Source organism: Phycodurus eques, chromosome 16 (assembly GCF_024500275.1).
Source record: "Phycodurus eques isolate BA_2022a chromosome 16, UOR_Pequ_1.1, whole genome shotgun sequence".
In the NCBI taxonomy this organism is placed as follows: Eukaryota; Metazoa; Chordata; class Actinopteri; order Syngnathiformes; family Syngnathidae; genus Phycodurus; species Phycodurus eques.
Window position 1 is genome coordinate 153,479 of NC_084540.1, and position 23,411 is coordinate 176,889.

Genomic DNA, 23,411 nt, shown 5'->3' on the forward strand with positions numbered 1-23,411 from the left:
ATTCTGAAGTCTACAAAACCATTGTGTCTGGCAATTTACACAAAAATGCATCAAAACAAATCGGGAGAAGCTTCATTATGCAACTAGACAATGACCCAGAACACATTGTTAACACAACAAAGGACTTCATTGGGTGGGGGGTGGAAGTGGAAGGTCTAAGACTGGCCAAGTCAATAACCGGACCTTAACCCAAAAGAGCATGCATTTTACCTCTTGAAGAGGAGACTGAAAGGAGAAACCCCCAGAAACATATATATATTAATTAATTAAATATTATTAATTAATATATTAATTAATTAGTTAATTGACAACTCTAAATTGCCCGTAGGTGTGACTGTGAGTGCGAATGGTTGTTTTTTTCTATGTGCCCTGTGATTGGCTGCCAACCAATTCAGGGTGTACCCCGCCTCCTGCCCGATGATAGCTGGGATAGGCTCCAGCACCCCCACGACCCGAGTAAGGAGAAGCGGCTCAGAAAATGGATGGATGGATATACACAAATGCATATATATATATATATATATATATATATATATACACTTCGGCGAATGACCAATGCGCATATGGCATATATATATATATATATATATATATATATATATATATATATATATATATATATATGCCATATGCGCATTGGTCATTCGCCGAAGTGAGTGACAACGCTGGCGAATGGCAAATCACATGGCAGTACGTTCCATGAAGTCCCGCCCCCGCCTGGACGCTGGCTGCTCATTGGTCATTCGCCGAAGATTCAGCAGTTCCGTTTCCACTCACATCCGACTCGCTCGCCTCACGGCATTAATTTCATAAACTGATTCAGTTCAATTCGTTCACTCAAAAAATTCGTTCTTGTGAACGAAACAACACTATTTTGAGCAGCGAGGAACGTCGGATTTAAGGGATTTGAGATGCACCTAGCGTGATAATCGACATACACAGCACAGAAGACAGAAGGTAACTATTTCTTTTTCCTACTTGTGTTCATGTTCATGTTTAATTGCAACCTGACACGTTTCATATTTCAAACCGCGATTTCAAGTTTGACAAATTATTGGGAATTTGGAAGTTAATATCACGATTGAAGAGGACTTTTGTTTCTGCGCTTTTCAGATTGAGCAGGTTTAAGAATATACTCAATCCCCATTGGGTTGAAAAAGAACGATAGGGATAGGAAAGAAGGGTGGTATCGGTGAAGATAAGATAATAATGCGTACAGTAGGACTGAAAAAAACAACAACCAAATTTCAATCGTAAACAGCTCCATTTTGGCATTTGCAGACCATACATGGAACACAGTATTTACAATTAATAAGCAAAGGCACCTGAGTTTTGACAACTTTGTTGTTTTACGGCAGTAGTTTTCCGGTATAACTGACATTTTATATGTCCTTTTATTTTGACAAATCCCTATGGACAAATAGAGATATTCTTAAGTAATAACCAGGTTGTGTGACAACCACCTCCCTCCCCACATCACAGTAAATTTGACGAGTCGACTTGGAGAACCCCCCCAGATTTCGGCCCATACGAGTTTATTGGGATATTTCTTTTTACTGAAACTTGTCATCCATTCGGAGAAGGGTTTCCCCGAATAGCAGAGGAAACGAAAGGGTCAAGGACATGTTGAGAAATAAGAAGGTTATCCTGTTTTACTTTAATTTTCAGGCGATACCATATAAAAATGTTCCCCCAAAAGGCCCTTTTTTTCCCCAAACAAAAAACTACATTTCTCTGCAATCCATTGCCCGATTTTCGAATTTCTTGGTGCATTGTACTCAAACTAATGTGGCCATTTCAACCACATTAACCATTTGACGGACTATCATTGTAGGGAAAGCTTGTCACGTTGCTAGTTATAGTCTTAACTTTTGTCTCTTAATAGGATGGAGTGTTGTTTGCATCAGCCTGTGGACTCGCACAATGTTAATGAAGTCATCAATTACTTGCCTTCACCATTACCAGGTTTGGTGACTTCATTGCCAATAGTTCAGTGAAGCATGGTCTCCAAAGAACACAAGATTGTCAGTAGCACAATCTTTGAATACTGCATGGTAAACTCCTACTGTGTGTCTTCTTTCCCATTCAGTGAAACATTATGATGCTGACACAACTGAGCCAATTAGCTGTAGTCTTCAGACTTTGGATGAGCTGTTTTCATGGAAACAAACTGAGGCATACCCCTTTAATGTGGCAGTAGTCCCCCTGGCAGCACGAGAACCTGCACTGTCAAGTTGCTTACATCGCACTTTGGTGTCTCACGACATGATGGGTGGATACCTAGATGACAGGTACGTGTAGATTTAAATTAGGGCACTTTCCCAACCTTTATTGAGCCAAGGCACCCATTTTACATGAGAAAAATGTCATGGCACATCACCAAACAAAAATGCCACAAAAAGTATGACTTAGGCCTGGTATACACACATATACATATATAGATATATATAGATGTATTTATGTGTGTGTATATATATATATATATATATATATATATATATATATATATATATATATATATATATATATATGTGTGTGTATTGTCTTCTCACATGCAACAATATGCTGTGCTGCATTAACCTACTTTATCGTCCCCAATTTCTTTGACAACAGCATTTTCCAGCATTCACACATTTTCTCTGGGATTTGTAACTTTTAGTTTTTTTAGATGTTCATACTTGCAATCACCTTATGTCACACTTGATGCTTTCTTTCGTAAAGGTTTGTTCAGGGTACAGCTGCAGAAGCTCCATATGCCTTCTACCACTGGCAGCACATTGATATTTTCAACTACTTCACACACAATTTGGTTAGCATTCCCCCTGCAGTCTGGACCAATGCTGCACATAAACATGGAGTTCTTGTTCTTGGTGAGCTGAAAAACACATTCATTATTATTTGGGAATTGTGGTTATTACAATTTACAATTCCAAACATAAATCTGTATTAAAATTTTCAGTATTGTTGACTTCATATTTGTCATCACTAAAATATTGTGATTGACATGCTTTTTAGGGACTTTCATCACAGAATGGAGTGATGGAGAAGCGACATGTGAGGCCTTCCTTCAAGAAGAAGAGCTGTATTGTGAAGTAGCTGATAAGCTCGTTGAAATGAGCCGTCATTATGGCTTTGATGGCTGGCTCATAAATATCGAGAACACTCTCAGTGTGAGTATTGCCTTCCTCAAATGTTTTGAGATTTTTCCACTAAAACATTTGCAGACAGAAGTCCATTGTCCTTGCAAATCCACAGATTCAATGTTAACCTTAATTACTTTTATGGCACAATAAATGTTTAAAGATAAAAAACAATGATAGTTGATGTTTATGTCCAACCGTTCGTGCTACTGCTAGCTTGCTAGGCTACATAACCTTTTCTTGCCTGCTTGTGAGCCGTATCGTATTAAAAGTACGTGAACATACTTCAAGCAAGCCTTGAACGAACGTCCTCTCCTGTCCTGAGCACCGGTGACCACCAACATATGTTTCCCCCCATTTTGTTTTTATAATACAGTCGATGCGATCCATGGTAACGAGTGTATCCGGTCGCATTTGAGTTGACAAGATAAAGCCCAATGATCGTAAAAAACGGGATGCAGTGGTATCGCAATACAGGATTTTATTGCCGTAGTCTGACAGTACAGTCGTGATAGAGCAAATTTGTTTTCTAGTCTGATCCGGGCATTATGTGTTGCCTGTCTCAGACGTGTTGTCTGTCCCACACCGCCGCCGTTTAAAAAAAATAAAATAAAAATAAAAAAATAATAATAATTCTTTGGCCGTCAGATATTTACAGTACTACGTCAAAAGACATGCGACAAGGCTAAAAATAAACTAGCTTTTGGATTCAAATATACTGTGCACGCGGCAATGACGTCATTGATCGGATCAGCGAATTATGACATTAAAGCCGATCAGTATCAAATGCTAAATATCGACCGATACCGATCAAATCGGTGTAAAGTCTAATTAGGGGATGCACTCCCTTTTATAAATTGATGTGGCTGTGTTCAGATGTAATCAATCACATTCAAACTCATGTTCAATGGGAGTCCCCACACACCTGGCACAAATGTTCAAGTGCCCAAAAACAACAACACCTGCATAGGGCCTGACAGAATTTGCTTTATTGACTGAAATGACAGCTGTTTGCTGTCCAGACTTATTGATAACATGTGTGCGTTCCTGCATGCGTGTGCAAGCGAGAGATTACAGAATGTACCCAAAAAGATGCATGTTTCAGCCAAAACAACAACAAAAACATCTGAAATTTACCATAAGGTCTTTCCTCAAGTAAGAAGTGGACTGAAATATCCAAGTTTGGCCAAATACAAGACTACACTGCATGACAAAACTGTTGGTTTGTTTCAGAGTCTATAATGTAAGCAACAAGTTGTGCGGTGTTTTTTTTTCTCTCTCTCCTCTCTTCCTTCCCCCAATATGAGTCCCTTTGATTGGCCTGCGAAGGCTTGGTATGCAGTCTTGTGTCTGCCTTGTGCTGTTTGAATGGTGAGCTGGAGGCAAACGACACTAGTGATTACGTTTGGATTGTTGCAAACTGCGACCGATGTGGAAGTGAAAGTCTAAAAATAGATGGTGCATGTTAGGGCTGCACGATATTTTGTTTGAGCATCATCATCGCCTTATATGTGTGCGTAATAGTCACATTGCAGGGTGTACTGCGATGTGGGTGTACTGTAATATACAGTGAATCAACTGTAATATTAAAAGTGACCAGCAGACAGACCTGTTTGGAAATGCTAATAAGATTAGCACCCATGTTCCAGTAAGTTATAACGCAACAAGTCCCGTTTTTGTTTTACAGGCCCTTTCCAAACAATTAGAATATCACAGAAAAGTTAACTTATTTCCATAATTCCATTCAAAAAGTTAAACTTTCATAGATTATAGATTCAAGGCCCACAATTTAAACAATTTCAAGTATTTGTTTATTTTTCCATAATTTGAGTTTCCAGCTCATAAAACCCACAAAATCAGGAATTCAAAAAATTTGAATACTCTGAAGAAATCAGCCTAAATTTTTCAGGCCATAAATGTTTTAAACTGAGTGTCACACACTAATCACCTCCTAAACTCAAAGCACCTGCACAGGTTTTCCCAGATGTCATTAAATTGCTTCGGTTTGGTACAATTGTGTCAGTTAGGTTCAATATGGGGTAGAGTGCAGACTTGATAACTGGCCAGAAGACATCATGGGTAAGCCACAAATGTTCATAGCTAAGGAGACTGGCTGTTCACAGAGTGCTGTGTCCAAGCATATCAATGGGAGGAGAAAATGTAGCAGGAGAAGATGCACCAGCAAAAGAGATAACCGTGGGCTTCAGCAGATTATGAAACAGAAGATTCATGAATCTAGCAGAGATCCAGAAAGAGTGGAATGAGGCAGGTGTCACAGCTTAAAAACCACCACATTCAGAAGCATCCCGGAGATGGGCTACAACTGTCTGGTTCCTCGGGTCAAGCCGCTTCTGAGCCTGAGCCAAAATAGGAAGTGTCTCAACTGGGCCAAGGAGAAGGACTGGACTGTTGGCCAGTAGTCCAAGGTCCTCTTTTCCGAAGAAAGTATAGTCTGCCTTTCATTCAGGAATCAAGGTCCAAGGGTTTGGAGGAACACTGGTGAAGAACAGAACCCAAGCTGCTTGAGGTCCAGTGTGAAATATCCATAGTTAGTCATATTTTTGGGGTGCAATGTCCAGTGCAGGTGTTGGTAAACTCTGCTTTCTTAAATCCAAGATCACCGCAACAGTCTACCAGAATGTTAATGTTGCTTGTTACGCTCACATAATAGTGAAGGGTATCGAAAATGTTGAAATATGGCCACGACTGACTGTATCTCCAAAAAGTATAGTCCCGCAGGTTAAAAAAATATCCAGGAGTCGCTACTTCTGGTTTCTTTAGAAGAAAAAACAAGCTTATCAGCAAGAAAAATGTAAGCAAAGGTGAGAGCAGGAAAAGCCTCTGCTCTGTGTGAGAGCAGGAAGCAAAGCATACGCACACATACACAACACTATGTGACAATATGAAGAAGACAGGGTTGAAAATTTACTTCAGTCTTAGCTGGATTTTTACTATTTTCGTCTTGTCAAAGTTTTGACTTTTATTAATGCCAAGTGGGCGGCACGGTGGCCCACTGGTTAGAGCGTCTGGGGTTCAATCCTGTGTGGAGTTTGCATGTTCTCTCCGTGCCTGCATGGGTTTTCTCCGGGCACTCCGGTTTCCTCCCACATACCAAAGACATGCGTGGTAGGTTAATTGACGACTCTAAATTTCTCGTAGGTGTGAATGTGAGTGCGAATGGTTGTTTGTTTGTAAATATCTATCATAATACAGATCACATATAAACAAACAACCATTTGCACTCACAGTCACACCTACGGGCAATTTAGAGTCTCCAATTAATGCATGTTTTTGGGATGTGGGAGGAAACCGGAGTGCCCGGAGAAAACCCACGCAGGCATAGGAAGAACATGCAAACTCCACACAGGCGGGGCCGGGGATTGGACCCGGGTCCTCAGAACTGTGAGGCTGACGCTCTAACCAGTCGGCCACCGTGCCGCCCTCTGGTGCTCATGTGCATGGTGCTAATGCCAAGTGGAATTTTGCACTTTGTGTCATCTGCTTGCAGGAAGTTGCAGTGAAGAAAACTCCTTTGTTTCTACGCTATCTCACAAATCAGATGCATAAACAAGTCCCCGGCAGCATGGTCCTGTGGTATGACAGTGTAATTGAGAATGGAGAGCTAAAATGGCAGAATGAATTAAACCAATCTAACAGGTAAGGATTTACTTTTCAATCAAAACTGTCAAATTAAAATAAAGTGGGTAACCTTTTCAGGCAACACGGTAGTCGAGTGGTTAGCATGTCTGCTGCACAGTTTGGAGGTTTAGGTTTCAAATCTCGACTCCAGCCTTACTGTGTGGAGTTTGCATGTTCTCCCTGTGCTTTCGTTTGTTTTCTCTGGGTTCCTCCCACACAACTAGTCCAGGGTGTACCCAACCTTCTGGCAAAAGTCTGCTTGGATAGTCTCCAGCTCAACCGCAACCCTTATGAGGAAAAGCAATATCAAAATGGATGGATGGGCAAATTTTTAAGTTTGACTAGCCATGTAAAAGAAGAAGAAAAATCAAGATTTTTTTTTCCTCTAAAACTGTTGGGCTCCAAATGTATTTATTTGTATTGATTTTTAATTATTGTATGCTCTACTAAAACAATGCGGACTGGTTGTTAGTAGTGGTGTAACGATTCATTCATTAAATCGATTTATATTTCTATGATCCAACTGGATTGATCTTTGCTTTGCAAGTCAGTTTCCGGCTTTAAATATGTCCATTTAAATCGTTTTAAAAAGTAACCAACCGATTCTATTGTTATTAGGAAATAATGCACAAACTTACGTAGGGCAGACGTTAGACGGTTATGTGCATGTTTCCAAGAAACATGCTTTTAATTCCTTTTGCTTTATTTTTCAGTTAGCGTAAAGCAGTAAGCACAACGCTACTTTCTTCTTCATCTCATTTCTTCCTCATATCCTATTCTACTCTGCACATCGAGTCACTGTTTTCCATAGTGGCCCTAGTGGTTGGACGAGACACCAGAGTCTGTGTATATTTTTTTTCTTTCTAACCTGTCCCGTTCGGCTTTAGGTCAAGCAGAATGGAGAATCTGTATCCCTTTTATGCCAAAACAGTTTCTGACACTGCCACTGTGGTTCTCTGTATTATGATAGATATTTATTGAAAATTTCAGTCGGACAGAACGAGGTTTTAAAGCGGAGTGACAGAAAGAAAAGGAAATGACTGTGAAAAGATCACTAAATAATACAGGAAGAGAAGACAACAAAAGACAGGACACTAGCTTCAAGAGAAATAAAAAAGATAAACCATTATGTGCATTATATAATGTAACATTAGATTTGAGAATTTTACAGGGCAGTAGTGCTACACCCTGTGAGGGAAGAACAGGACAATATAGGATAGGACAGGACAGGGACAAAGACAAGCGAGCAGGACAAGGGGTAGTGGACCCGGCTGTACAACTGGAGTGTAATGGGAGTGGCTATGTAAATTTGAAGCATCTATAGAAATGGAATGCAAGTGAGGGGACCATCCAGGAAGTTGGACGTTAACAAGAATTGTTTATATGTGGGAGTGGCCCCACACTAAGCAAATACGTCCCAGGGGTGTGTGTCTGCAGACACATGCAAATGAATTGACACCGTCTCGCATTCACATCAGAAACGTTAGAAGTGTCCTGGAATTGCTGCGGCAGCACAGTGGGGGCTAAGGACCCCACCACACCTATCTGAGAGGTGCGGTTGGGCCCAGGGGCCCCCCCTTAGAACGCCCCGATGGATTGGACACCACCCACATCGGTGCACCCGGGGTGGTCCATCTGGCCCACCAAAGCGCCCCAAAACCGACCACCCGGAGGAGAAACGGGGGCCCAACGACAACCCCCCACCAAGCCAGCCACCACTTTTATTGACGTTTAAGGCAGTCTGTCTGGTGGATGACAGATGAGAAGGCGGTGAGCAAGAAATTATTAATAAGGATGCGTGTGTGTGATTTGGGCCGACGACTGGTTTGAGCGTCTGCCTCACAGTTCTGAGGACCGGGGTTCAATCCCTGGCCTCGCCTGTGTGGAGTTTTTGATTTGCCCGGAGTTCCTTAAGGCTCTGGATGTTGTGGGGCCTCTGCAACATCGCGTTTACATCGTCGGGGGTACGCTCGTAACTTTCCTTCCAATTGAACTTGTGGCGGGCCCAGCTCTTGCTCTCAGCTGCGTGTGTGACCGGTACAGAATGCCGGTAGTTGCTTACTGAGGCTGCGCCAACAGATCACGGCTCGGAAAATGGATTGAACCCGCATGGCCGGCTTCCTCGATTGAAAGCGCCGCCGTCTTGGTCAGGCGGTCGCTCGCGCCCACGCGGTGGCACGAGAGGACAAAGGAAAGGGAAGCGGCAGAGGCTTGGCCAAAGGCCACCCCGTAGCTGGAGATCTGTTAGCAAGACACAAGAGAGCAAGACCCAAGAGAGCGAGAGGAGGCGGGAGTCAAAGGTTAAATACCCAGGAGGTGTGTCTAAGAGATGGGAGCGACTCCAGAAGACCACGCCCATCGACTCGAATCCTGGTCTACAATCTAGCCATAAAAATGGTGTAAAAATCATTACTCACAACTTTGTACTCTTACTCATAGATCAAGCATATAAAATGATTGTTTAAACTTTAGTCTTGGTAAATCAACTGCTTATGGTTCAATGCAACAATTCAATTCGAAAAGACGGGTTTATTTGGTTAAAAAAGACAATTTGCTCTCGGCGAAAACGTGCACAAGACTTCCGTCCTGCGTCGAACGAGTGTTCCTTTAAATAAAAGGCTATTAGCATTCGCTGGACCTGGAAAGCTGACACAATGACAGACAAGGCATACATTTGGAATATGTCTGCAGAGTTCGTGAAATATCAAAACAGACATTTATCTTCAGTTAAAGAAACTTCAAACGTAAGTCCACACATTGCAGTAACTCTCAGACGCCAGTGGGTGTCGCCTGTGTCCCAGCAATTGTTCCCAGTGGGCCGCCTTGCGTGCATGTTTTAATATTAAACAAATAGTTCGTTGCTGTATTTGAGTTCCTGAAAAAGGCGGTGATTAAACATAACTCAAGGTCCGGGAGTAATAGTTCAATCTGTGGCCATAATCATATCAAACTAATAAATCTATCGGTGTCGATCTGTCCCAGCTTGGTCTTATTGGAGAGAGGATCTTCCAACCTTTTGATCGCTATCTTCAGTTCTGCACATCAAAGGGGTCTTTGATGACTGGAATCCAGATTTGACAGGAAGCTGCTCATTAGTTTAAGGTCCAGCTGACATACACCAGGTGTCCCCCGGTGGCGCGGGGCGGCTTGGGAGAATGCAGTTTTATCAGTTGTGGGGTGGGGGGGTTTGCTATGACAACTGGGCCAGAGTCAATAGAGAGGTGATTGGCCTACTGCCCAACCCCAGCACCTAGCGTTCCTTGGCGGTCTCCCATACAAGTACTTAACCGGGTCTGACGCTGCTTAGCTTCCGAGATTGGACGAGATCTGGCAGCATGTGGGGATTGGGCCGGTCACTGTCAAGTATGCAGGTATTTATTTCACAGTCACACTGGATGAATTTTTGGCTCAAAAGTTACTGAATTGATTTTTGTCCACCGACTCGTTTCGGATCGTATCGTTCTAAATGAACCAATATCGTCCTTGAATCAAATCAGGATCCACAAATCTTGATATAAAGCGAATCAATGCTAAAACGAATCGTTACACCCCTAGTTGTTAGAGAAATGCTCGTCTGCATCCTGAGCACTGTCAAGGTTCCCATAACCAGATCACCAACTCAGGTGATCAGGGAAGCAACATTCTCGAGATGCGTTCTGATGCTTTACTTTCCTTTTCACATTAAGTTTTAGTGCATCACAGACATATTGGTTGTACAGTGCCATCAGTGTCTTTCCATGACAGGGTTTTTTTCGACGCATGTGATGGTTTCTTCACCAACTACAACTGGACAGCACAAAACCTAGAGTGGATGACTGATAACAATCTTACCAATGGACGCCAGGCTGACATCTATGTGGGAGTGGATGTTTTTGCACGTGGCAAGGTGGTAGGAGGGATGTTTAAAACCCATAAGGTACACATATTTTGTCTGTGTTTTAAAATATATATTTTTTTGTGCAATATGTGTTGATTAAAAGAACATGGTGTTATGTACTGAGTGAAAATAATTATTACAAATATTATATATTATAAAAATCTAATCAAATCAAAATCAAAAATGTCGTTACCATGAAGGCAACGGCGAGTTACTCGTGTGTTTTGGCTCCAGCACGCTGCTTATAATCATTAGGGTCGCCGGCGTGCTGGAGCCTATCCCAGCTATCTTTGGGTGAGCTATCTCGCACTCACATTCATACCTACACACAATTTTGAGTCTTCAATTAACTGAAAATGCATGTTTTTGGGATGTGGGAGGAAACCAGAATACCCGGAGAAAACCCACGCAGGCACGGGGAGAACATGCAAACGCCACACAGGCGGGGCCGGGATTTGAACCCCGGTCCTCAGAACTGTGAGGCAGATGTGCTAACCAGTCGCTCACCGCGCCGCTAGTTTTGAAATTAATGAATAAAATTGTTTATGTCACAAAAACCTGGCGGTGGAACGTGGACTACTAGTTAGCACGTCTGCCTCACAGTTCTGAGGACCCGGGTTCAAATCCGGCCTCGCCTGTGTGGAGTTTGCATGTTCTCCCACTGTCTGCGTGGGTTTTCTCCGGGTACTCTGGTTTCCTCCCACATCCCAAAAACATGCACGGTAGGTTCATTGAAGACTCAAAATTGTGTGTAGGTATGAATGTGAGTGCGAGTAATTGTTTCTTTATATGTTCCCTGCGATTGGCTGGCAACCAGTTCAGGGTGTACCCCGCCTCATGCCTTTTCTATCTGCTGTAACTACACGAGAGTCAAAATATTACATAATAGTCCACTTACAGTACATACTGTAACAGTATTGGGCCTCATTTACTAACTGCGTGGATGCACAGATTTGTGCTTAAATTGTGCGCACGCACATTTGATGCACAAACCTGTGCTGTATCCATTTGTTCGTACTTGAATTTGTTTGTACTCTGCGAACAAATTTAGAACATTCACAGACTGTGCGTAAGCACAAATAATGCAGGATCAGCCTTAAAAATTACCCTAAATGAGCAATGTATTGAAACTGGATTCACTTATAAAAACAATTATAATAACTTTGGCAGTAATAACTCAAGCCAAGAATTTGCTAATGGGTTGACTGTCCGAAACGAGATGGACACTTCTCATTACTTTTACCATTGTTCCGTTCAAGCGCTTGTACAGTAGGATATGTGGATTTACAGTATGTGTGTGTCCCTCACCCGCTATCTGCGTGCGGCAGACGTTGTCACTCAATGAGGAAGTGGGATCAGACCACTCGCATTTCCGAAGACTTCGGTATTCTTTCTAAGCCCTCCGATAATCGTATTTATGTTTTTCTGTGATTCTGCATGTGCAGATGGGATGTAAATTGATTAATTCACAGAACACACACCGCTACCGGCATGGTTAAATTACTCCTGTCGTCTTATGGCTCATTTTCAGTCACTTCTAATGCTATTTTCATGAATCTTAACAACTACAAATGCCTCTTTGCCGTGCTATATTTATTCCTTACTCTGTATTTTAACAATGTATGCAGTGGTTGCTCATTTTCCGCTCTTAAATTTTGTGCTGGTTGTTTTGTGCCACATTCTCTAATTTAACTTGGGAATTAATTAAAAATAACATGACTACTATATGTTGTTGGCTTCAGTGTTTAGCAAGCTTTCCGATGATACCAACCTTTTTAATATAGGATAAAGCTTAAGAAAATTATTTGGCTCAACCATTCTCTTGTGACTTCAACCACCATGCATTGGCTGCATGCGTCAGACGGATGTCCTTTTTATAGGGGAATAAGGGTGTGGTTTTTGCAGATTGCAGCTTGAGCCGGAAAATACGGTAGAATGAATTCTGATTAATTAATATACAGTGCCGTGAAAAGGTAATAGCCCCCTTCTTAAATTCTTATATTTTTACATAGTTTCCCCACTTTAATGCTGAAGATTATCAAAGAAATATCAGACAAATATAACCCACGTGAACTTAAAATGCTGTTTTTAAATGTTAATTTGATTTATTAAGGGAAAAAAAAGGTGTGAAAAGGTAATTATCCCCCTAGTTAAATCATGAATTAATTGTGGCTAATCACAACATTTGGTTACTTTTCACTGATCACACCCAAGCCTGATTACCTCCAGACCTGTTCACTCAAGAAATCACTTAAACAGAACCTGTCTGAAAAAAGCTGCAACAAAATGACACGATCCAAACAAATTCAAGAACAGTCAAGAAATAAAGTAGTTGACATCTATCGGTCTGGAAAGTGTTACAATGCCATTCCTAAAGCTTTAGGATTCCATTGAACCATAGGGAGGGCCATTAGCCTCACATGGAGAAAACATGGAACAGTGGTGAAACTTCCCAGGAATGGCTGGCCGACTAAGATTACTCCAATAACCGCAACGACTCATCCATGAGGCCACAAAGGCCTCCCTTGCCTCAGTTAAGGTCAGTATTCAGGACACAACAATAAGGAAGAGATTGGGTGGAAAAATGGCATCCATGGCAGAAATCCAAGGAAAAAACTACTGCTGACCCAAAAGAACACAAAGGCTTACTTCTCTTACGTCTTACTTTTGCCAAAAAAAACCAAAAAAAAAACATCTGAATGATTCCCAATACATTTTGGAGAATATTATATGGACTGACGATACAAAAGTTGAGATTTTCGGAAGGTGTGTGTCTTGTTACATCTGGGCTAAATGTAGCACTGCATTTCATCCTACCAACAGTCAAACATGGTGGTGGTAGTGTGATTGTCTTGGGCTGCTTCACTCCTTTAGGTCCTGGACAACTTGCTGTGATAAATGGAACCAGGAATTCTGATCTATAACAAGAAATCTTGAAGGAGAATGTTTAACCATCAGTTTGTGACCTCAAGCTGAAGTGCACTTGGGTACTGCAGCAGGATAACGATCTAAAACACACCAGCAAGTCAACTTCTGAATGGCTTAAAATAACAAAATAAGATTTTGGAATGGTCTAGTCAAAATCCGGACTGGAATCCGATCGAAAAGCAGTGGCACGACCTTAAAAAGGCAGTTCAAGCTCAATATTTTTTGCTGAATTCAAACAATTCTTGTTGCTCCTGAGGATGGCCCAAGCAGTTATTAGGTTGAGGGGCCATTACTTTTTCACACAGGGCCTGGTAACTTTTTTTCCCCCCACTTAATGAATAAAATCACCATTTGATGATCTTAAACATTAAAGTGGGGAATTTATGCAAAAATATAAGAATTTGAGAAGAGGCCCAATACATATTTCACGGCATTGTACGCACAGTGGTGCGAATTGGCTGGTACGCACGTGTCGTGAATCTAACGGTGATTTTGCATGCAGCATATGCTCAACTGAGAGTGAGAACATTTCTACTCATTCATTAGTAAATGAGGCCCATTCTTGTCTCCATAGAAAATGTTACATCATCAGGAGATCATTCACTACAATTACCTTTTTGGTTGAACAGGCACTGGAAATCATCCGAAAGTACAACTTTTCCGCTGCAATCTTTGCTCCTGGTTGGGTGTACGAGACCCAAAAAAAGACCGAGTTTCGTCATAATCAGGATAAGTGAGATGACCGCAAAGTTTGCACTACATACTGTACAGTTATTATCAGCATAAAAAGAAGTATTTAAATCTGTGAATGTGAATTCATTATTGGAAATTACTGACTGGCATAATTTTCGAAAACAAACTTCTAGATTCTGGGCTCTTCTGAAAGGCAACCTGTACATTCATCGTCCAGCTGTGACACTCCCCTTCGTTTCTTCCTTTTGTCAGGGCTTTGGCAATGCTGTCTATTGGAAAGGAAAGGTACAGTACAAAAAGAGGTGGGATTAGACCATTGCAAACTTGGGTTTAGGGCTGCACGGTATATTGTTTGACCATCGTAATGTGTGTGCAGGCGCAATAGTCACATCGCAAAGGTCCTGACGATGTAGGCCAGGTGTGTCAAACTAATTTTTGTCATGGGCCACATTGTAGGCACGGTTTCCCTCAGAGGGCCGTTATGACTGTGAAACCGTATAAATGTTTAATCGCCTCATCCTAGTATTACACATACCATACATGCAAATCAAATTCGCCATTTTGTACTCAAAATAGGCCTAATATGGAAGCGCATTGGCCTGAGGTTCTGCCGGTGCGCTCGGGATGTGCATTGGATAAGTCACAGGAATTGACGAGATCCAGAAAAAACACTTCCGCCGCTTCTGCTAAGAAGTAATGGTACTTTTATTAATTACTATTACATTTACTTTTATTGATCAATTATTGCTTATTTATCAACTATTTTGTGCACGAGACTACGACTTCGACTTCCGCATTGAGTGCTGTTTGTGCCAATCCAATTTAAGCACGAGTGACGTTTAAGTCTAGTTCACCAGTAAAACGACACAAGAAAGTCACATTACCTCACACGTCTTCTATTGGGCATCAGTATTAAAACTAGGTATGCCAGCCTGGCTGATTGTCGTGCCTAGTGGCGGCTATGTTGGGAAGGTTGTCGTTACCATGAAGGCAACGGCGAGCTACTCGTATTTACATTTAGACGAACGAAAACAACAGCTTTCATGTAGTCGTATTTGTCTAGCACTGTCTGCCCAAACGTGGAATATTTCATCTCACTTATAACTTGAGAAAACACCGTGCAGTAAATTGCAGATGTTTTGATGTAGTTTTGACTGTGCATACACACAGACTCACACAACCCTAACCCACATCTACAATGATCTAATTAGTTTACGGATGTTAATGTTAAATGTATGACGCGACGGAGCGATGTCACAACACAGAATGAACTAAATTCAAATTCAGAAATGGAAAAATATTGTTATTGTAATATTATTTTCCTGGAGGATGCATTTGGGATTAGCCTTTGAAGTTGGTAATAGTGAAAAATGACGTGAAACTTCTTTTCCAAAATGAAAGTGCTTAAAGAGGAGGATGTTATTCATGTGGCACAGCTTGAAGCAGGCATCAGATGCAGGTGGAGATGGGCCTGGCTCAAGTTGGAGGCCAAAACAAAAAAGCAAAGAAATTAGGCAAATAAAATTTGAATCTTATATTTGTACATCAACATGTACTTGAGTGGTGTAAATAAATGGTTCTCTGCTTCAAGAAAATTGTGTATTATGCCTTATTGTATTCTTCAGAGTTTTCCAGATTGCTTAATTTATGTGAAAATAAAGAATTCTCTGCGGGGGCCTTTGGGCTCCCCCTAGACCCTCCGGCAATGTTTTTTTTGTTTTTGTTTTTGTTATTTTGGTCACCTTTTTTCATGCCTTTGGTGTTTGCATGTCTGGAAACATTCAGAAGCTTAGATATGCACCTGTAACCAATGCCATAGTTATGTTTTTCAACAATTAGTTTGCGATGGTCTTGAGACAGCTCTTTCCTCTTCCCCATCATGAGATGTGTCTTGACTCACCCCTTGGCAATGAGACCTTTTAGTAGGCCATCAATTAGGACTGAACTAGCTGATATTCATTTGCACTGACAAGGGGCTGGATTGCTGTTCGATGATTGATAGATTTTCGGTGTTGTCTTGGTTTTCCATGCCTTTTTGCACCTCCCTTTCTTCATGTGTTCAGTGCTTTTTCCCTGTGTCATTTCACATTATTACACACAACTTAATGTCTGATCTTATTTGTTCTACTTTCTTTGTACGTATGGATTACTTGGGTTGTTCTGGTTAATATTTCATGTCAATAGCATCTTTGGAAATATATTTAGTCAGAAAAATGGTGACGTGTTATATACTTATTTCAGCCGCTCTAAGTATCATTTGTGTGACTGCTGTATTTTTGTCCTTGTGTACATAGTGTGAAACAAAGAGGAATTGGTTCAACCTGTCTGCCCAGGAAATCCAGCCATGGTACTACCATGAGCAACTGGATGGTCATGGCTGGGTAAGGAGCCGTGCTTGTCCAGAGGATGCCTGGAATGGGGGATGTTCATTGCTCCTCGATGGTCTCATCCCGGCCACACATACTTCTGCAGTCTGTGCTAAGTGTGTCCCGATTTCACTCTGCCTTACATAATCTGGAGGCATATCGTTGTCCCTTGACCTTTACTTTTCTTGTGTTTATTTAACTTACAGGCTCTTCTCTCTCCATGTGCCTCTATCGAATACCCTGGTCAGCATTGTCTACAAGTCATCCTCTGAAGTCACAGTTTCGCTGGAGCTCAAGATAACTGATGCTGCACTTAGGACAGACGAGCATAACCAGGATGTCAAATGTAGGTTTCTGATTCTCTTAGTTTCAAAAACATTTTGATCCGGGACGCCTAGCACCACCCCTAACCAAAATTACCCATCTTTTATATTGATTTCCATCCATTTTCTGAGCCGCTTCTCCTCACTAGGGTCACGGGCGTGCTGGAGCCTATCCCAGCTGTCATCGGGCAGGAGGCGGGGTACACCCTGAACTGGTTGCCAGCCAATCGCAGGGCACATGCAAACAAACAACCATTCGCACTCACATTCACACCTACGGGTAATTTAGAGTTGTCAATTAACCTACCATACATGTTTTTGGGATGTGGGAGGAAACCGGAGGGCCCGGAGAAAACCCACGCAGGCACGGGGAGTACATGCAAACTCCACACAGGCGGGGCCGGGGATTGAACCCCGGTCCTCAGAACTGTGAGGCAGACGCTCTAACCAGTCGGTCACCGTGCCACTATTGATTTCTTATGTACTTATTATTTGTTTCAATCACATCTTCATACTCTGCAAAGAGGTCTGAGAGGGCGTGTGTGACAGCATGACAGCTCTCCTCATGCCACAGGTCGCACATCGTTATGTTCATTAATTTACAACCATATTATAAATATTGTCAATTTACATAATCCAATTTTTAGAATACTTTTGTTTTAATATTTTTTTCTTGTGTTCCCTTGAATTGGATTGAAAGAATGAGAGATATATTATTGGAGCCTGGATAGTAATTACAGTACCTAAATACATTAAACAATAATATAAACGCAACACTCAAAAAGCTAAGACTCTCTCAAATATTGTTCGCAAATCTGTCAAAATCTATGTTCGTGAGCATTTCTTTCCTGAAGTAACCTATCCACCAAAGTGTGACATATGAAGATGCTGCTTAGACAGCATGAATATTGCACAGGTGTGATTGATGTTGTCCACAATAAAAGACCACTCTAAAATGTGCTGTGTTACTGTATTGTCTAGACTCTACACTAGACTCTGCTTCCCCATGGGAAGGCGTGTTGGTGGAATTGAGGAGGTCTTTGAAGTATTCTCCCCACCGACTCACAACGTCCCAGTCGAGGTCAGCAGTGCCCCATCCTCAATAGTGTTGATGGTGCACTGGTTCCCTCTCCCGAGACGCTGGATGGTGGACCAGAATTTCCTCCAAGCTGTCCTTCCATGTCTGAGTTTTTGCCTCAGCGACCACCAAAGCTGTATTCTGCTTGGCCAGCCGGTAGCCATCAGCTGCCTCAGGAGTCCCACAGGCCAAAATGCCCCGATAGGACTCTTTCTTCAGCTTGACGGCATCGCTCATCGCTGGTGTCCACCAACGGGTTCGGGGATTTCCGCCACGACAGGCACCGACTACCTTATGGCCACAGCTCCGGTCGGCCGCCTCGGCAATGGAGGTGCAGAACATGGTCAACTCGGACTCAATGTCCCCCGCCTCCCCCGAGACATGGGTGAAGTTCTGCCGGAGGTGGGAGTTGAAACTCCTTCTGACAGGGGATTCTGCCAGAGGTTCCCAGCAGACCCTAACAATACGTTTGTGCCTGCCAGGTTTGACCGGCATCTTCCCCTACCATTGGAGCCAACTCACCACCAGGTGGTGATCAGTTGACAGCTCCGCCCCTCTCTTCACCAGATTGTCCAAGACATGCGGCTGCAAGTCCGATGACACGACCACAATGTCGATCATCACCTTGCGACCTAGAGTGTCCTGGTGCCAAGTGCACCCTTATGCTTGAACATGGTGTTCGTTATGGACAATCCGTGATGAGCACAGAAGTCCAATAACACAACACCGCTCGCGTTCTGATCTGGGGGGGCGTTCCTCCCAATCATGCCCTTCCAGGTCTCACTGTCATTGCCCACGTGAGTATTGAAGTCCCCCAACGATGGAGTCCCCAGCGGGAGCGCTCCCCAGCACCTCTATTGACTCCAAAAAGGGTGGGTACTCTGAACTGCCCCCCCATTGAGAATCAGAATCGATCAGTCGAACAGAACAAGGTTTCCAGAGGGGAGTGAGAAAAGAAGACAACAAAAGACAAAGCACTGACTGTAAACAAGATGAGGAAAGTAAATCATTTTATATGTAGAACAACGACACATTAGATATGAGTGTTGTATTGGGCAGTAGTGCTACACCCTGTGAGGCAAGGATAGGACAAGATAAGACAGGACAAGGACAGGAGAGGAAGCATGCAGGACGAGGGTATTGAACCCGGCTGTACAACTGAAGTGGTGTGGGAGTGGCTATGTAAATTATAAATGCCTGTAGGACCAGAGTGTGAGTGAGGGGATACCCAAGCAATTCGCATATTCGTGAGTTATTTGTCGCAATAAGTGAGTGGCCCCACACCCAGCAAAGACGACAGGGGTGCGTGCTTGCGGACACATGCAAGTGAATTGACACCGTTTCGCATGCACAGTGACGGACAAAAGTGTCCTGTAATTGCTGTGCCTGCGCCGCGGACGCTGAAGACCCCACCAATCAATCGAAAGGCGGGGTCGGGCCCAGGAGTCCACCTGAGAGCAGCCCGGGAGACACACCGAGGGACCTAGGGCGGTCCACCAGCCCCACCGAGGCACCCCGACAACCGGCCTACCCAATGCCAGCTCCCCACCTCCCCTCACTGCCCCACGTGCCCCGCCACCCTCTTCCCCCCCACCCGCAGAAGAGCAAGACACCCCCCCAACCCGCAAGGCCCACAATGCAGCCAGTCTCCGCCCAGCCCGAGACAGTCTGCCTTGTTTGATGGAAAGGAGGGGCGCCCGACAAGGGAACGATAAGAGGGGGGGTGACTCAGGGAGCAGTCACGGGGCATGAGAGGGTAGCCCCAACCCTAAGCGGCCATCCAGCCCGGGGGGCCCGGCATCAGGAGCACCCCCCATGAGGCTAGTGAAAACCCAGCTCCCCCGTTACTATGACTGCCATGTCACCCGACTGGATCACATCACCGTTTTACTCCACAAGAAGAGCAGACAAGACTGCCCACTCTTACTCTTGCTATTTGCAATATTCATCAAACCACTGACATCAAAGGTATCTGCTCTCGGATGACAGAACACAAAATCAATCTGTACACAGGTAATGATCTTTTTATTTACAAAATCCAAGTCATCACGTTAAACCGTCAATCTCGTTTAAACATTTTCACAATTATCGGACAATCAATTGGTCAAAATCGACAGTAGTTCCAATAACAGCACATTTTTGGAATCCTGCAGGTCAAATCCAGATTACCCTGTTCCCATAGGGCAGTTATTGTCAACCAGTGTGCTGTGAGCACTCTTCAGGTGTGCCGTGGCAAATGATCAAATTTGACTTAATTGCTCAAAAAATTACTTATTTCCAAGAAATAATGTATCTTTATTCATCTATTTACGCCAGTGAGGCATAGTGACAGACAGAACAAATAAATGCCCTTCTATTAGATGGCAGGAAGTACACTTTTTGTGACATGTTGACTTGTTGGTTGGTGTGCCGTGAGATTGTTCAATTGTAAAATATGTGCCTTGGCTCCATAAAGGTTGGAAATCACTGCCATAGGGAACATATAAGTATCTTGCAAACTAAAACCAGCAGACGTTCCAACAGATTCTTCCCTCTTGCCATTAAATTGCTGGAGGCTAAGTGACTCTCTGTAATGTGTTTTTATGTCTCAAAGTATTTACTGTCAAAATGGCTGTCTATTGTCATACTAGAGCGGCTCCAACTACCGGAGACAAATTCCTTGTGTGTTTTTACATACATGGCAATAAACAGGATTGTGATTCTGCTTCTGATTCTGATCTAGGTATTAATATTTGGTCAAAATGTACAGAGCTAATCCATCTGAATCACACACCCCTTCTGGAAAACATTCCTGTTGATTTAAAGCGCTGGAATAACCTACCTATCTCACTTGTGGTAAGAATAGCTGCAATTAAAATGAAACACTACCTCAAATAAACTGTTTATTCTCACCGATTACCATACATTTAAACCGACGTTAGCGGTTCCAAACACTCGACTCTGCCCTAATAAGTTTCTCTTTCAAGAATTAGAAAAATAGAATCATTTTATCCACCTTTCAGAAAACTAAACTGGAGGGGGGACTACATGCACCAAACCTTAGACATTATTATTTAGCTAGTTCAATTACAATACCTCATCAAATGGATCGACCATAATGAGGAAGATACATTTTGGCTAGAATTGAAACAGATAGATTGAAATAGCATTGAACTCCCATTTATCACAACAAGCCTCAAATGCCACAACTGTTTTAAGAACCCGATAGTTGCATCCACCTTAACTACCTGGGTGAAAAGTCTAGAAGCAACAGAATCACAATTGGCACCCAGTATTTTCTTCCCAATCTGGTATAATCCTGATTTTGAGATTAACTAAACACCTCTTCTTTTTAGCACATGGAAACAAGGTGGAATTGACCACCTACAATCATTTCACAATAATGTTTTCATGACGTCAAAAATAGTTTCAAGAATTTTAACTATGTGGTAGAAAATTCAAATTCAATGCAATAAATTAAAACAGCACCTAAAAAACCAAGAATTCCAACACTTCGGAGCACTGTACTGCCACCTGAGTTTGAATGGTTGGAGTGAGGTCCTCTGTCTTCATCGTGGCTGCACAGCAACGCCACGACACTTCTGACATTAATTGTGCTTGCGTGACAGTGTCAATTCACTTGCATGTGTCCTGAGTTTCTTGGTGTGGGGCCACGACCTAATTGCTATTTCACAATGCTAATGACATGCAAACTTTCTGGGCTGTCCTCTCACTTGCTTTTAGTTCAGTATATGTGTTTAGGTATTACATAGCCATTCCCATTATGGATGGGGAATCTGGCAAAAAAAATAAATCACAATTTATTTTATTTTTTTATTATTATAATTGTTTTCTTCTCTTTGTTTTAAATGTTTATAAGCTTTTTTTCCTTTGTTTTTAAATGGTTTTAATCATGTAAAGCACATTGTGTATGAATTTATGTATGTGTATGAAATGCACTATATAAATAAATGTGCTTTGCTTTGCTTTATTTCATTTTGTATTTATTTGTCTCATTTTTTCTCTTTTTGAGCCCTAAAGAGGGTAGGGACAGGTCACCAAACTCACATTCACACTAATAAAACTTGTATGATACAAGATTTTTAAAAAATGCATGTTGGACAGTATCTGTATTGATTTATTTATTTATTTTTTAGCACTCTTGCCATAAAAACATGCAGGCATGTATAAAAATAGAAACTATTTTTTTAATAGGGCTGTCTTTGTGAGATATTTTTTTGGGATGATCTGGATCATTTAAATGTGAGAGGTCTACAAAAAATCAGATTAGAAATCAGGAAAAGGGCAACTACTTTTTCATGGCACTGTACGTTTATTTGTTCTAACACAATGTTAATTTTTTTTTTTTTTTTTTTTTTTTCTCCCCCTTCCCTGTCTGCAGTAATAAGTGTGTCTCCAGTTCTACTCCATGAAGAACATGAATTAATTCGGCAGTTTCCCCATCTACATGAAAATATGAATACGGGTTGGAATATCAGGTAAAGCATTTTAAGATTTTGGTCATCCTAATATACTAAAAAAGGAAAGGTTTACTCTGATAACATGGCATGTCTGTGTGTACATACAGTGGGTATGGAAAGTTTTCACACACCCTAAAATCTTTCACTCTTTTTTATATTGCAACCATTTGTTAAAATCATTGAAGTAAATTTTTTCCACATTAATGTGCACACATCACCCCATATTGACAGGAAAAAAACGGAATTGTTGAAATGTTTGCAGGTTTATTAAAAAAGAAAAACTGAAATACCACACAGCCTTAAGTATTCAGACCCTTTGCTCAGTATTTAGTAGAAGCACCCTTTTGAGCTAATACAGCCATGAGTCTTTTTGGGAATGATGCTACAAGTTTTTCACACCTGGATTTGGGGATCCTCTGCCATTCCTCCTTGCAGATCCTCTCCACTTCTGTCAGGTTGAATGGTGAACATTGGTGGGCAGCCATTTTCAGGTCTTTCCAGAGATGCTTAATTGGGTTTAAGTCGGGGCTCTGTCTGGGCCATTCAAATAAGTCACGGAGTTGTTCTGAAGACACTCCTTCGGTATTTTAGCTGTGTGCTTAGGGTCATTGTCTCTTTTGAAGGTGAACCTTCGGCCCAGTCTGAGGTTCTGAGCAATCTGGAGAAGGTTTTTGTCTAGGATATCCCTGTACTTGGCCACATTCATCTTTTCTTCGATTGCAACCAGTCTCCCTGTCTTTGTAGCTGATAAACACACCCACAGCATGATGCTGCCACCACCATGATTGACTGTGGGGACTGTATTGGACAGGTGATGAGCAGTGCCTGGTTTTCGCCACACATCCCCCTTAGAATTAAGGCCAACAATTTCTATCTTGGTCTCATCAGACGAGAGAATCGTATTTCT

General features: G+C 42.2%; 1 protein-coding gene across 2 annotated transcripts in view; it reads left to right on the plus strand.

Moving 5' to 3' along the window:
* Positions 1–773: 773 nt before the first annotated feature.
* The window catches only part of engase (endo-beta-N-acetylglucosaminidase), a 32,121-nt gene continuing 9,483 nt past the window's right edge, over positions 774–23,411 (plus strand). For both annotated transcript variants that reach the window (XM_061701637.1, XM_061701636.1), the window contains exons 1-12: positions 774–957; positions 1,886–1,965; positions 2,090–2,291; positions 2,722–2,870; positions 3,016–3,170; positions 6,649–6,797; positions 10,524–10,695; positions 14,214–14,317; positions 14,451–14,562; positions 16,572–16,759; positions 16,850–16,989; positions 22,426–22,522. In XM_061701637.1, coding sequence (XP_061557621.1) covers positions 1,887–1,965; positions 2,090–2,291; positions 2,722–2,870; positions 3,016–3,170; positions 6,649–6,797; positions 10,524–10,695; positions 14,214–14,317; positions 14,451–14,562; positions 16,572–16,759; positions 16,850–16,989; positions 22,426–22,522 — 1,547 coding nt within the window. In that variant the 5' untranslated portion in view covers positions 774–957; position 1,886. The remainder of the gene's footprint in view (positions 958–1,885; positions 1,966–2,089; positions 2,292–2,721; positions 2,871–3,015; positions 3,171–6,648; positions 6,798–10,523; positions 10,696–14,213; positions 14,318–14,450; positions 14,563–16,571; positions 16,760–16,849; positions 16,990–22,425; positions 22,523–23,411) is intronic.